At 50.0% G+C, this 13,207-nt stretch overlaps 1 protein-coding gene across 3 annotated transcripts in view; it reads left to right on the forward strand.

Moving 5' to 3' along the window:
- Positions 1–13,207, forward strand: part of ST8SIA5 (ST8 alpha-N-acetyl-neuraminide alpha-2,8-sialyltransferase 5) — a 98,200-nt gene that overhangs the window by 63,899 nt on the left and 21,094 nt on the right. For all 3 annotated transcript variants that reach the window (XM_003924690.4, XM_074383519.1, XM_003924689.4), the window contains 4 exons: positions 472–558; positions 3,963–4,107; positions 6,819–6,931; positions 11,713–11,805. In XM_003924690.4, coding sequence (XP_003924739.1) covers positions 472–558; positions 3,963–4,107; positions 6,819–6,931; positions 11,713–11,805 — 438 coding nt within the window. The remainder of the gene's footprint in view (positions 1–471; positions 559–3,962; positions 4,108–6,818; positions 6,932–11,712; positions 11,806–13,207) is intronic.

Consider the following 13,207-nt stretch of genomic DNA (forward strand, 5'->3'; position numbering starts at 1 on the left):
GAATTAGCAAGGCACCAGGTGCCAGAGCGTCAGATAATATAAAAAATAAGAAAATACCGGCCAGGCACAGTGGCTCACACCTGTAACTCCAGCACTTTAGGAGACTAAGGCGGGAGGATCCCTTGAGGTCAGGAGTTTGAAACCAGCCTGGCCAACATGGCAAAACCTGATCGCTACCAAAAAATACAAAAATTAGCTGGGCATGGTGGCACACCTGTAGTCCCAGCTACTTGGTAGGCTGAGGCATGGGAACCCCAGCGGCAGCGGTTGCATTTGGCTGAGATCACAACACTGCACTCCAGCCTAAGCAACAGAATGAGACCCTGTCTCAAAAAAATATATCCTGTCAATGCCAAGGGCCAGCCCAGGACTCAACTCAGCCTATGGGAGATCGGAGGGAGCATTTTTGGGAATGACTGCACTCTGTCCTGCCTGCGCCTCTCATGTACTCTTCTGTCCTCTGCTCCCAAGGGTGAAGCAGTCAGAGTTGTTCGACAGATGGAAGAGCCTCCAGATGTGCAAATGGGCGATGAACATCTCCGAGGCCAACCAGTTCAAGTATCTATGATTTGTCTGTCCTCCTTCTCCTTGTATGGCTCTCCTCAATGCCGCCTCTTCTGGTCTCTGTCATCCTGCAAGGCCCAGCTCTCAGCGGGCATCTTCCCCAGAGCAGGCCCTGACTGTGCTTAGGAATCTGGGCAGTGGGGGTAGTGGGGTCTGATTCAACATGCAGGCTGAGGCGGGCACCTTACCGGGTGCGGTCCTCCACCTTCTCCCCCTCAGTCCTTGTAGCAGCCTTGCAAGGTCGGTGGTGTCATCTCCAGTCCACAGCTGAGTCCACGGAGGCTATCAGCAGGGAAGCATGTGCCGGTGGTCTCGGCAGGCCTGTGCGAAGGCGCATTATGCATCCTCTGTGGCCTCATGGTCCTCACCTCCCCTGTCCCGGGGCAGCTGCTCTGACCCAGTGGCTTTTCCTCCTCAGAGCACTTGAGTTCTTCCAGCCTACATGAGACATTTAAGCCCTGCTGCAGATTCTTTTATAAATGCTCTCTAACCAAAATGAGCAGATTATAAAGTCCCAGAGAGGTTAAGAGCTGTATCTTAAAGTTCTCCTGTGGGAGCTCAGCAAATAACAGATGTCCGAAAATTCTTTTTGACTAATGGTGAACTTTAGGGTCTTCATCTCTAAAATTTTATGAGCTTATGGGATTCTTTTAGTGTAGGTAGACCGTATTTTATGGAGTTGATGTGATCTGGCCGTTTGTGTCTATACTGGATTTCGGCACTCAGGTCCAAGTTTAAATGTTCTGAGGCGCTCTAAGCATGAAGGAGTCCTGTGCAAGAGACTGTGAAAAGCAAAGATGATGAAGTTTTTCGTATTTTCTTTATAAATCATTTGTTCTAATTTGCTGCAGCTCCAGACCAAGTCTAGAGGCAGAGTGGTAGTTTTAGGAAGCACATTTTCAGAAACGTGAGTGTTTAAAGTGATAACCTTTGAAGATCAGGTGCCAGAGGCCTCTGGGAGATTACAGAAACCCAGCAAAGGCCTGACAGTAGCTTGCAGAGACCCACCTACTATAAAAGCAGAACATGAGCTTGAGCAAAGCGCTGGGAGAGTAGAGAATAGATCCATAATCTGTGCTGCCAACTGGCCCCTTAGAAACATTACTGTGCAGCTGGGTGTGGTGCCTCCTAGAACTTTGGGAGGCCAAGGCGGGCAGAACACAAGGTCAGGAGTTCGAGACCAGCCTGTGCAATATGGTGAAACCCTGTTTCTACTAAAAAATACATAAATTAGTCGGGCATGGTTAATTTTTGGTGAACACCTGTAGTTCCAGCTACTCAGGAGGCTGAGGCAGGAGAATTGCTTGAACCTGGGAGGTGGAGGTTGTGGTGAGCTGAGATGGTGCCACTGCACTCCAGCCTGGGTGACAGAGTGAGACTCCATCTAAAAAAAAAAGAGAGAGAGAGGCACATTGCCATGCATACTGCACAGAGGTGTCCTGGGGGCAAGTGAGACCTGGCGCACTGAGAGTATGGCCGATAAAACACTCAGCCCAGATCAAGTCAGTGAGAGGCAAAAGCCTGCTGTCCAGGCTCAGGGCAGAACAGAAGTCTCAGCCGTGAGACTCACATATCTCAGGAAACATGAAGCAACTGGGAAATAATGTGGCAAGAGGAAAACAGAGACGAGTGTGGGAGCCTTTGGCAGGGACCAGACAGCACAGTGCAGGGGTGGAGCTCCGGGGGTGAGGGGTGTGGAGCAGTTTCAGGTGTGAGAAAAGGCAGTGACATCAGGACTTGCCATGCTTTCAGTGAGCAAACCTTCAAGGCTGGTCAGTTGCCTCTCTTTGCTCTTATTTCAAGCTCATGGAACAAAGATGAGATGCTTCCTTCAGGCTGGCAGGAACCTGGTGCCATGAGGGAGTGGCAGGTGGCTGCTGGAAGCAGGCATTAGCATTCCAATGACAGGAAAGGAAGCCTGTGACTGAGGCCTTCTCCCACCCTGCTGCCTACAAATAGGCACGCTGACATTCCGGTTTGTATATCCGCCGGTCATGAGCTTGGTTAGTATGAGTCAGTCTCCCTCAATGGGATTGCGCTTCAGTGGGCTGGCAAGACTGAGCTTCTGGACTAGCAAAGCTAAAAGGCCCAGGTGCTGGTTTGTAATGCTGACCCTAGCAAGGCCTGCCTTGCTAGGCCTCTGGCTTCCTCTCTGGGAAGCCTCAGGGTCATTCTGAAACCCAGCTCTCCACAGGAAATTCTGCTCTCTGTGACTGGGAGCCAGATGGGCTTCCCAATGACTCCCTACAAGAGATAAAATTAAAAAAAAATTATAGGCCGGCATGGTGGCTCACACCTGTAATCCTAGCACTTTGGGAGGCTAAGAGGCTGAGACAGTGGATCACCTGAGGTCAGGAGTTCAAGACCAGCCTGGCCAACATGGAGAAACCCTGACTCTACGAAAAAAAAAAAAAAAAGTTACCTGGGTATGGAGGCACATTCCTGTAATCCCATCTACTTGGGAGGCTGTGGCAGAAGAATAATTTGAACCTGGGAGGCAGAGATTGCAGTGAGCCGAGATTGCGCCATTGCACTCAAACCTGTGTGACAGAGTGATACCCTGTCTCAAACAAACAAATAAATAAATAAAACTTTCCTGACTTTGGCAAGCTGGAATCACAAATTACAGAGGGTTAGAGGTAGAAGAGCCAAGTCTGCATGAAGAAACTAGGGGCCGGAGAGAGAGAGCTTCTTGCAGCCTCACAGCTGGTGGGGGCAGAGCAGACGAGAATCCAGGCCTGTTGACACCAGGACGGGAACCCAAGTTTCCATGCTGGGCCTGACTGGGAGCTCTTCGGAAAGCTCCTCCTCACCCTCTCTGTTGGTGGCTGTGACTCGGGCTCAGGAGAGGAGTCAGTGCAGACTGGGGCAGTGGGGTGGGGCTTCATACAGAGAAACCTGTCCTGGGTCCTGAACCAGTGGTCGGGAGAGGCAGAAGGCGGGGCCTTGGGAGAGGCGTGAAAAAGGGAGGGGACACCAGGAGCAGAGGAGCAGGGCAGGAGTGAGTGAGGGAATGGGTGGGTGAGAGAGGTCTCGGCTCCACGCAGGGTGGGGCGAGTGTGGGAATGGGTGGGCAGGAGAGGCTTCAGTTCCATGCAGGGAGGGGATGAGCATGGGAATGGTAGAGTCGAGGTTTTAAGAGGTACATTTTCAGAAATGTGAATGTTTAAAGTGATAACATTTGAAGATCAGGAGCCAGAGGCCTCTGGGAGACTACAGGAGGCCTCGCTCCATGCAGGGAGGGTGTGAGCGTGGGGATGGGTGGGCAGGAGAGGCTTCAGCTTCATGCAAGGTGGGGATGGGTGGGGAGGAGAGGCCTCAGCTCCACCCCTCTGTTCTCTATGAGCCTGTTCTCTGCCCTGCATCAGGTCTTTCTTGCCTGTCTCCCTGCCCGGCAGGTCCACTCTGTCCAGGTGCTGCAATGCCCCTGCCTTTCTCTTCACCACCCAGAAGAACACTCCCCTGGGGACAAAGCTCAAGTATGAGGTGGACACCAGCGGCATCTACCACATCAACCAGGAGATCTTCCGCATGTTTCCCAAGGTGCTGCTTTGGGCAGGGGTGGTCTGGGGGGGACGAGGGAGCCGATCCAGCCGTAGCCCTCCGTGGCATGCCCGTGTGGTTTTGTACGACCCACTCACCGTCCTCTGGACTCAGTTGTCTTGGTCCTGTTTGAAGAGTTGTGTGAGGTGCATAGCCCACCCTCTGGGTTTCTTTGGGATTTCTGTCTGGGAATCATGAAAGCCAACTGGCTATGATTCGAGTGACTTTTGGCAAGGAAGTGGCTAGAAAATTCTGGATATTGCCTTGCTTTCAGAGGATGTCCTGCAGATATGAGAGATGAATGACAACACATTCGTCCCCCACCTGAGGTAGGCACAAGAACAAAAACACGTGCAGAGGTTGTGAGCACAAGAAAGCACAGAGCAGAGCTGGACCTGCAAGGTCAGCTCACTGGATGACCTTGGGCAGAGATTTTGTCTTTCAAAGCCCCAGTCTCCTTATCTGAAGCACTGGGGTTCGGACTACGAATAGGTTTGACTGGTTATAACAGAACATCTAAAATATCAGCGACTTAGTCAAGATAGGTATATATATTTTTCCTTTCACATAAAAGAACTCTGGAGGTAGGCTGTGCAGGGCTGGCACGGTGGCTCCCTGGTGATGGAGGACCCCAGAGTAAGTGAGCCGCAGACCTGAATGGTTCAGAGCACCGACCCTGGCCACTGAGGACCGCAGGATGAGTGAGCCGCAGATGTGAACGGTTCAGATCACTGATGCTGAGCGCTGCAATCATTCGGACTGACCGTTGGTGCAGTCTCACGGCACTACTTTCAGAGAAGGGGCCCTGGAGCCTGCACTTCCAGACGGTTCTGGCAATTGCCCAGGTGTGGTGGTGTACGGACTCTCAAGAGGAGGAAGGTTGCATGGGTGTGTTCATAACCACATCCAGGAGAGCTCTGGACCCAGGGCAGCACTTAGTGAATGCAGTTTATAGAAATTCTGAGTAGGGGCATGTGGAGCATTTTTTGGATGAAATCTGAAGGCCTTGTCTGTCTTGCTTCTTGGCTGATTGCTAATGACACAAAGCCCAGAGTTTCCTGCATTCTGTGACTGCTACCAGAGTGCATAGGCAAGACTCGTACATTCTGGGGACGTGGACGGGGAGCTGAAGGTGAGAGGTGTCAAATGTGTTCTCACCCACTGCGGCCCTCGGAGGATGGTGTTGAGCCACCTTTACAAGGTGGGTTTTACAAGGCCTGGAACATGAGGCTGGTGACAGCAGGTGGACTTGCATCTAACGCAGGCTCTGCGGCATAGGGACTGCTTCTGATTGTCGGATACCCGGCCCTGGGATGATTAGGGCGGTGGTGGGATGGGTGAGCAGGCGGGATAGTAGCCTGTCAGTGAGGGTGTGGGCCCTGATTGGTTGGTTTTCACAGGAAAGGTGAACTTGCAGCACAGTTATTTGCTAACTAGGAATTAGCAAGGCACCAGGTGCCACAGCATCAGGAATATAGAAAATAAGAAAATACCCACTGGGCATGCTGGTAATGCCAGTGGGTGTAACACAGCTTAGTATGACATACAGATCTAAGGAGAGCCAGGGTGTGGACCACTGAGGCCCAGGGACAGACAGCAGGGCTCACCAAACTTTCTCCAGAAAGCGCCAGGCAGTAACGGTTTTAGGATTTGCAGTTCATATTCTCTCTGTCAGCACTACTCACCTCAGCCATTCTAGCACAAAAGCAGCCATAGGCATGAGTACACAAATGAGAATATCTGTTCCAATAACACGTTCAATCTTATTAGATGCTGGAATTGGAATTTTACATAGTTTTCACATATCACAAAATAGTTTCTTCTTTGGGTTGTTTCCAACCATTTAAAAATATAAAATCCATTCCTGGATTGCAAGTTACACAAAAACAGACGGCAGGCCAGATGTGGCCCACGGGCTGGGTGCAGCTCGCTTGTCCCTGAATTAGAGCTGTGTGATGTAGAATAGCATTCCCTGAACTTCCCTAAACACGAGTATCTCTTCGTGTGTGTAAAAAATTCAGCTTCCCAGCCTCCTATCTGCGAGACTCTGATTCCACGGCGCTGGGATGGAGCCTGGAAATTTATATTTTCAGAAAGTAGCCCAGGTAGTTCTTAACTTAAAGTTTAGGAAACACTCCTATAGAACATAGTGAACTTTTGATGATTTTTCCGAAAATGACTGTTTCTTTCTCTTTCTGTGGTAAAAGTCTAATGGTGCCGTTTCCTCTGCCCCTGGCTGTGAGATGCCCTTGTTCTCCCTGTCTTGGCACACTGGGCCTGTCTGTCCAGGGAAAATGGACCATGAATAAGGACAGTCTCCCACAGAAGTCCCCCTTACATTAGGCCTATTCCTTATGGTCCCAGGGCAGCGTGATTCTCCACGAGACCCACCTGGCTGCTGTTTCCACTGAAATCTCAGGCTGCAGGCCCTAGCCTGTCTCATGCAAGGCTGCCAGCTGCTGTATGCTAGGAGGAAAGCTGCCCAGTAGGCTCTGGGCGTCAGAGATGGGGGTGACTTTTGCAGCCATCTAATAGTAACAAGACTCTCGACCCCTCTTCCCATCCGTAAAGTGGAAAGCAGCTTTCCTCCTACATTCGCCACAAGGCTGCCTCTCGGGGCCAGGAGCTAATAGGGGTGGGTATGCTTTGAGAGTTGCAGATTGAGGCAGGGGGTGGCTTGGCTCTGACAGCTGTGCCTGTGACTCCCCCAGGACATGCCCTACTACCGCTCCCAGTTTAAGAAGTGTGCCGTGGTGGGCAACGGAGGCATCCTGAAGAACAGCCGCTGCGGGAGGGAGATCAACAGCGCCGACTTCGTCTTCCGGTAAAAGAAACCCTGGCTCTGCCCTTGCCAGTACCTAGTGTCCCTCCTCCTCCATATTCTTCCCCGGGTGTCCTAATGCCACCCTTTAAGCAATTAATCCCCGCTCCCCACCCCTGCAGACCCTCAGCTCTGGGGTATCCCTTCCTCTCTGCAGCCCCATCCCTTTGGGAAAGTTGTTGAACTGCCAGGTCCTCAGTTTCTACATCTGCACAATGGGAGATGTGTCAAGAGCAAAGGGCATCACAGATTTGAAGGCACTGAGGACTCGGGAGCTTGCAGCCATGTCAAGAGGTCCTCTGGGCGCTGTCTCTTTGGGTGCTACCCTTCCAGAAGCACTGGTTGGAACCAGGGCAGCCTTGTGGCAGACACCAATATTGGCTTCACCCTGACTCGAACTAAGCCAGAGACTGGTCCTTGTACTTTTTCCTTATGCTTTTTTAGCCTCCTTCTTATCTCTTTGTGGATCTTCATTTATTTCTTTAGCTTGGGTGAAGAAGGTGGGTTGAAAATACGAGCTTAGGCAGGGCTCAGTGGCTCATGCCTGTAATCCCAGCACTTTGGGAGGCTGAGGCAGGTGGATCACCTGAGGTCAGAAGTTTGAGACCAGCCTGACCAACATGGTGAAACCCTGTCTCTACTAAAAATACAAAATTAGCTGGGCGTGGTAGCATATGTTTGTAATTCCAGCTACTTGGGAGGCTGAGGCAGGAGAATTGCTTGAACCCAAGAGGCAGAGGTTGTAGTGAGCTGAGATCAGGCCATTGCATTCCAGCCTGGGCAATAAGAGCAAAACTCTCTCTCTCTCAAAGAAAAAAAAAAAAAAGAAAGAAAGAAAAGAAAAGAAAAAAGAGCTTAAAGCAAAGAGACTTGGGTTGAGTCTGCAGTGGGGTTACATGAAGCATGGACTCACTCACAATCATCTGGCCTCTCAGTTGGTATCAGGTTGGGGAGGGTAGAACAGGTTTGGTGTGACTCGAGGTCCTAAAATAAAGGCAACTCCTGCATACTTTCAGTTCTTGGCTGTCCAACCCCTGACCCTGTCTCAAGAAGAAGGAAGCCTTGGACACCCTGCATCACCTGCTGTCACAGGCAGAGTGTGAGAGGCACTCCTCTCTCTGTGATCTGGAGTCTGCCTGCCTGCTCCCTGTGGATGCCTAGTCGAGCTCAACATTGAAGGTTAAGCTTCCTCCAATATGGAAATCTCTGGCCCTCACTGAATCCTTAGCCATCCACATTCCTGCCAGGGGAGGCCCGGAAAACCTCTTTCTTTCCTTCTTTTTTTCTGAGACAGAGTTTTGCTCTTGTTGCCCAGGCTGGAGTGCAATGGTGCGATCTCGGCTCACTGCAACCTCTGCCTCCCAGGTTCAAGCGATTCTCAGCCTCTCGAGTAGCTGGGATTACAGACATGCGCCACCACACCAGCTAATTTTGTATTTTAGTAGAGATGGGGTTTTTCCATGTTGGTCAGGCTGGTCTCAAACTTCTGATCTCAGGTGATCCGCTCACCTTGGCCTCCCAAATTGCTGGGATTACAGGCGTGAGCCACTTCACCCAGCCAGAAAGCCTCTTTCTTTCTTTCTTTCTTTCTTTCTTTCTTTCTTTTTTTTGTTAACCTCACCTGTGTAAACAAAGAAGGCCTCTTTCAAGATGGTCTTTTGGGGAGAAGCCCTGGTCTCTGGGGTCTCCCTGAACTTTGATCCAGGCTCCAGCATTGCTAGGCGCATGACCTCAGGAATGCCATCTTACTCTTCTGGGCCTTGGTTTCTTCATCTGCAAAATGGGGATAAGGATAGCAGCTCCCTCAGTCTTGGGATTCAATGACTTAACGATTGTATAGCTCTTAGTACCTCCAGCACTGGACACACCATTAGAGCCCAGTTAATGCCAGCCACTGCCCTTCTGGGCCCCGTTCTCTCTGCCTGAAATGCTCTCTCCCCAGCCCCTATATCCTGCTTTGCCAACGACCACTTGTCCCTCCAAGCTTAGCTCAAGAATCACCCACTCCTTCCCTGGACATCCCCACTTGCACCCTTTTCTGGGCTCCCATGCAACTTGGTGTCCACCTCCCTCATGTGGCCTTTAACACCTAGCCCTATAACCAGGGACCAGCTGGGTGGGCTCACGCTTGCAGATTGGAAACACACAGAGAACTTCTGTTTACAGTGACTGATGTAATTGGCACAACATAACTACTTAGAAATTGAGTCTTAAATGAAGGAATGAAGGAGTGAATGAAAAAATGGACTTACATGATTTTCCGGGCTAAGAAGTGGAGCGTATGGTGGTTATGTCCACGGGCTCTGAAGCTGGGCAGCCTGGTTTGAGTTAGAAAAAGCTGTGTTACTTTGCATAAGTTACCTAACCACTCTGCCTCTATTCCCTAAAATGAAAAATTAGGATAATAGTACCTGCCCCTTGGGGCCAGTATGAGGAATAAATGAATTAATATGTGTAAAATCTTTAAACAATGTGGGACACATAGTAAGTTTTATTATAAAAAATGATATTTTAAAATACTCCTCTCATTTTACAGATGAAAAACAATTCTTTGGAGGGGGATGATATTCCTTGCCAGGATCATGGGGCTAGTCATAGTCAGAAATGGGAATACAGTTCTGGTTTTGCATTCTTTCTGCGGCATCACATCATTTCCCTAGCTCAGTAGTATGACGGTAAACTTCTCCCTCTAAGGGGCCAGTCTCTTGTCCCACCACGTAAGATCTGTTAAGATCTGTGAGAGCGTGCAGTTGTTTGAGCTAGTTTTGGAGATGCTGTGGGTCCTTCCATCCTCATCGTCATCATCGTCATTGCAGTGCAGCAGCAGCAAAGGCTCGCTGGGTGCCTGTGTGTGCACACCAAGATGCCCCGAGACTCCATCCTGTTCTAGACATGTCCGTACTGGATGCTATTGCATTGGGAACAAGACCTAGACTTGGAGTCAGACAGACGCATCCTCCACCCTGCCTTGACCACCTAATAGCAGCAAGTCCCTTGGCCTCTCTGAATGCCTGGTTTCCCATTTGCAACACAGGGAGCCTCATATCTGCCACTTAAGGTTATTGATGTCTCACATAATCCTATGAAAGTTCCTGACATGTCACAGATGCTCAAAAAATGGTAATTGACTGCAGACACCCCCTCCCCAATCTTTAAGGAGAATATAAAACCTGCCTTTGGTAGTGGTCTGATAGACAGGGGTGTGCTTGGATCATAAAGTAGGTGACAGTCCTAGTCCTGTTGTAGAAGGTTCTTCTGCACATTTATTCCTTAAACCCATGGCTTCCCCTTGATGAAGGGCCACATCCTCCACAAGGCTCACCGTCCCTTATAGTCTGGCCCCTTCTTCCCTCTCTGCCCTCAGCTTGTACCACTCCCTGCTTGCCTGTGCTCTAGTCACTGGGCTGCAGTCACTCCTGGGTGCTTCGTGTTCTCATCTACCACAGGACCTTTGCACAGGACTTGTGTCTGGAATGTTCATGGGTTCCACATTCACCTAGTTAACATCTGCTTATTTCAGCGTTTATTATTCATTCATTCATTATGTAGTATTTGATGTGAAGAATATTTGTACCACATAAGTATGAAGCAAAACAATAAAATGAATATTTGTAGACCAACCACTTGATTTAAGAAGCTGAATGTTTGTATCGAGTCTTGGTATCAATTGGTGTGCTCCTTCCCTCTGTTTCACCCTAAAGCTATCACTACCCTGAATTTAGTAATCATTCTCTCGTTGTTAATGTGTCACATGTAGATGTACTCCTGAACAGTGTAGTGTAAAACCATGCTTGTTTGGGGCTGTATTCATTTCCTATAGCTGCTATAAAAAAATTACCACCAAGTTAGTGGCTTAAAACAACACAGATTTTATCTTACAGTCTCGGGGGTCAGAAGTCTCACCGGACTAAAATCAAGATAGCTGCAGAACCACATTCCCTTCTGGGGGCTCCCAGGGAGAATTCCTTTCCTTTTTCAGCTCCTAGAAGCTCCCAGCATTCCTTGGCTCATGGCAACGCCCACAGTGGAGCATCTTCCAGTCTCTTTCTCTGACTCCAATTCTGTTGCCACCTATTTTCTTCTCTCTCCTTGGTTGTCACATTACCTCTTATAAAGACCCTTGTGATGACATTGGACTCCCCAGATAACTCAGGGCAATGGCTCCATCTCAAGAGCCTTAATTGCAGATGCAGAGTCCCTTCTGCCACATAAGGCTGCATAGTCACAGGCTCCAGGGATTAGGATGTGGACATCTTTGGGGGCTGTTACTCTTCCTACTCGGGCTTTCTACAAATGGTGGTGACTTGCTTTTGCGCACAATATGTGTTGCATTTCTAAGATGTATCTTTGAACATATCCCATGTTTATTTAGCCCTTCCCCTGCCACAGGACTTGTGCTCACTTCCTCCTTCAGACCTCAACTCAAGCATTACTTCCTGGGGGGAGTCTTGACTCTCTAGAAAAGGAGATGCTCCCCTGCCACCTGTCCTCTGAGAGCCATAATCCCATATTCCAGAGGTCCAGGGACTACCCGAGCCTGTAATTGCATTTTACAACTTGTGGTTTCTCTGCTCCACTTGTCTGGAACTTCAGCCAAGCCTGTTGGCTGTCCCAGTGCCTACCATGGAGCAGAAGGACCACTGTCTTATCACCTGGCCACAGAGAACCCGCCAGCTGGTTGCCGTTGCATCCCGCTGCCCACATGATCACCATCCCTTCACTTCCCAGCTTGACCTATTAAATGACCGGCCACCTGTGCTCGGGCTGCCTTTTCTCTTCTGCAGGTGCAACCTGCCCCCCATCTCAGAGAAGTACACCATGGACGTGGGGGTGAAGACGGATGTGGTCACTGTGAACCCCAGCATCATCACAGAGAGGTCAGTGGCCTCTTTCTAGAATGGCACTGTGCAAAACAGTAGCCAATAGTCACATGGGGCTACTGGGCACTGGCAGCGTGGTTAGTCCAGGCGGAGACGTGCTGGCTGTGAGTGTAAACACACACTGGGGTTCAAAGACTTAAATAAGAAACACAGGATAACATACCTCATTAACTTTTTATATTCATTACATGTTGAAGTAACGGTATTTTCAAAATAGTGGGTTAAAGAAAATATAAAAACTTCACCCATTCCTACTGTTTCACATGTGCTTACTTGGACATTGGATATTCCCTGTGTGGCCTGCGTTATTTCTTTTGGATGGTGCTGGTCTATACTACCTTCACCTAAAGATGGGTGGGACAGCTTTCCAGGGTGTGACCAGGGCAGGCAGCTTTCCACCTGGCTGTGTCCAGGTGGTACTGGGGAGAAGCTCACACTGAGATCTCAGCTCCCCTCCTGGATCCCCTGCTGGGGTTCATCTGGAAGGTTTTAGGGGATGTATTAAAACCCTAGCCCTGGGTATAGTCACACCAACCAGATCAGAGGACATGTAAGAGGAGGGGACAGTGGGAGATGAGTGGAGGGGAGTCATTGAATTGGATCAGATGCCCAGGGAACAGCTATTTAAGGGGCGGGAAGAGACAGCAAAGTCACTGAGTGAAGGAGCGCTCAGAAAGGTGAGAGAGGGCCCAAGAGGGAAGGCTGCTTAATGTAAAGAAACGAGGCCAGGCGTGGTGGCTCATGCCTATAACCACAGCACTTTGGGAGGCGGAGGCTGAGGCCAGAGTGTGGCTTGCAGCCGGGAGTTCCAGACCAACTTGGGACCAAGCTCCTGGTCTCTACAACAAATTAAAATAATTAAAAAAAAAAAAAAGCCAAGTGTTGTGGTGCACACCCTCAGCTACTCAGGAGGCTGAGGTGGGAGGATTGCTTGAGTCCAGGATTTTGAGACTGCAGTGAGCTATGATTGCACCACTGCACTCTAACCTGGATGACAGAGCAAGACCGTGTCTCTAAAAACAACATCACACTGGTGTGTGAGAGAGAAACGGAGGCTGCAGGGGAGGAAGCGTCAGAGCCAGGACAGGCAGCTGCACTTGGGGTTCATCCCTGGGGATCTTGGGGATGACAGGTAGATGCATGAGGCCTCTAGAGCGAGCCTCCTCTCCGGCAACCACTTCCCTGATAAGCTTCCCTTGGGCCACTCTCATCCTTTTGCGCTCAGCATTGCCCTGCCCACTGCAGCCTCACCCTGGATATCTGTCCCTTTGGATTCCGACTGCCCTCTCCTGTACTCACTTATAAAAACTCACCTGCCCCTGAGAAAGGCCTCACCTTCCTCTACACAGGTGCGTGAGGTGTGAGGAGGCAGGCGGCCTTATGAGTCCCTCTGTCCTTT

This window comes from Saimiri boliviensis, chromosome 13 (genome assembly GCF_048565385.1).
Source record: "Saimiri boliviensis isolate mSaiBol1 chromosome 13, mSaiBol1.pri, whole genome shotgun sequence".
In the NCBI taxonomy this organism is placed as follows: domain Eukaryota; kingdom Metazoa; phylum Chordata; class Mammalia; order Primates; family Cebidae; genus Saimiri; species Saimiri boliviensis.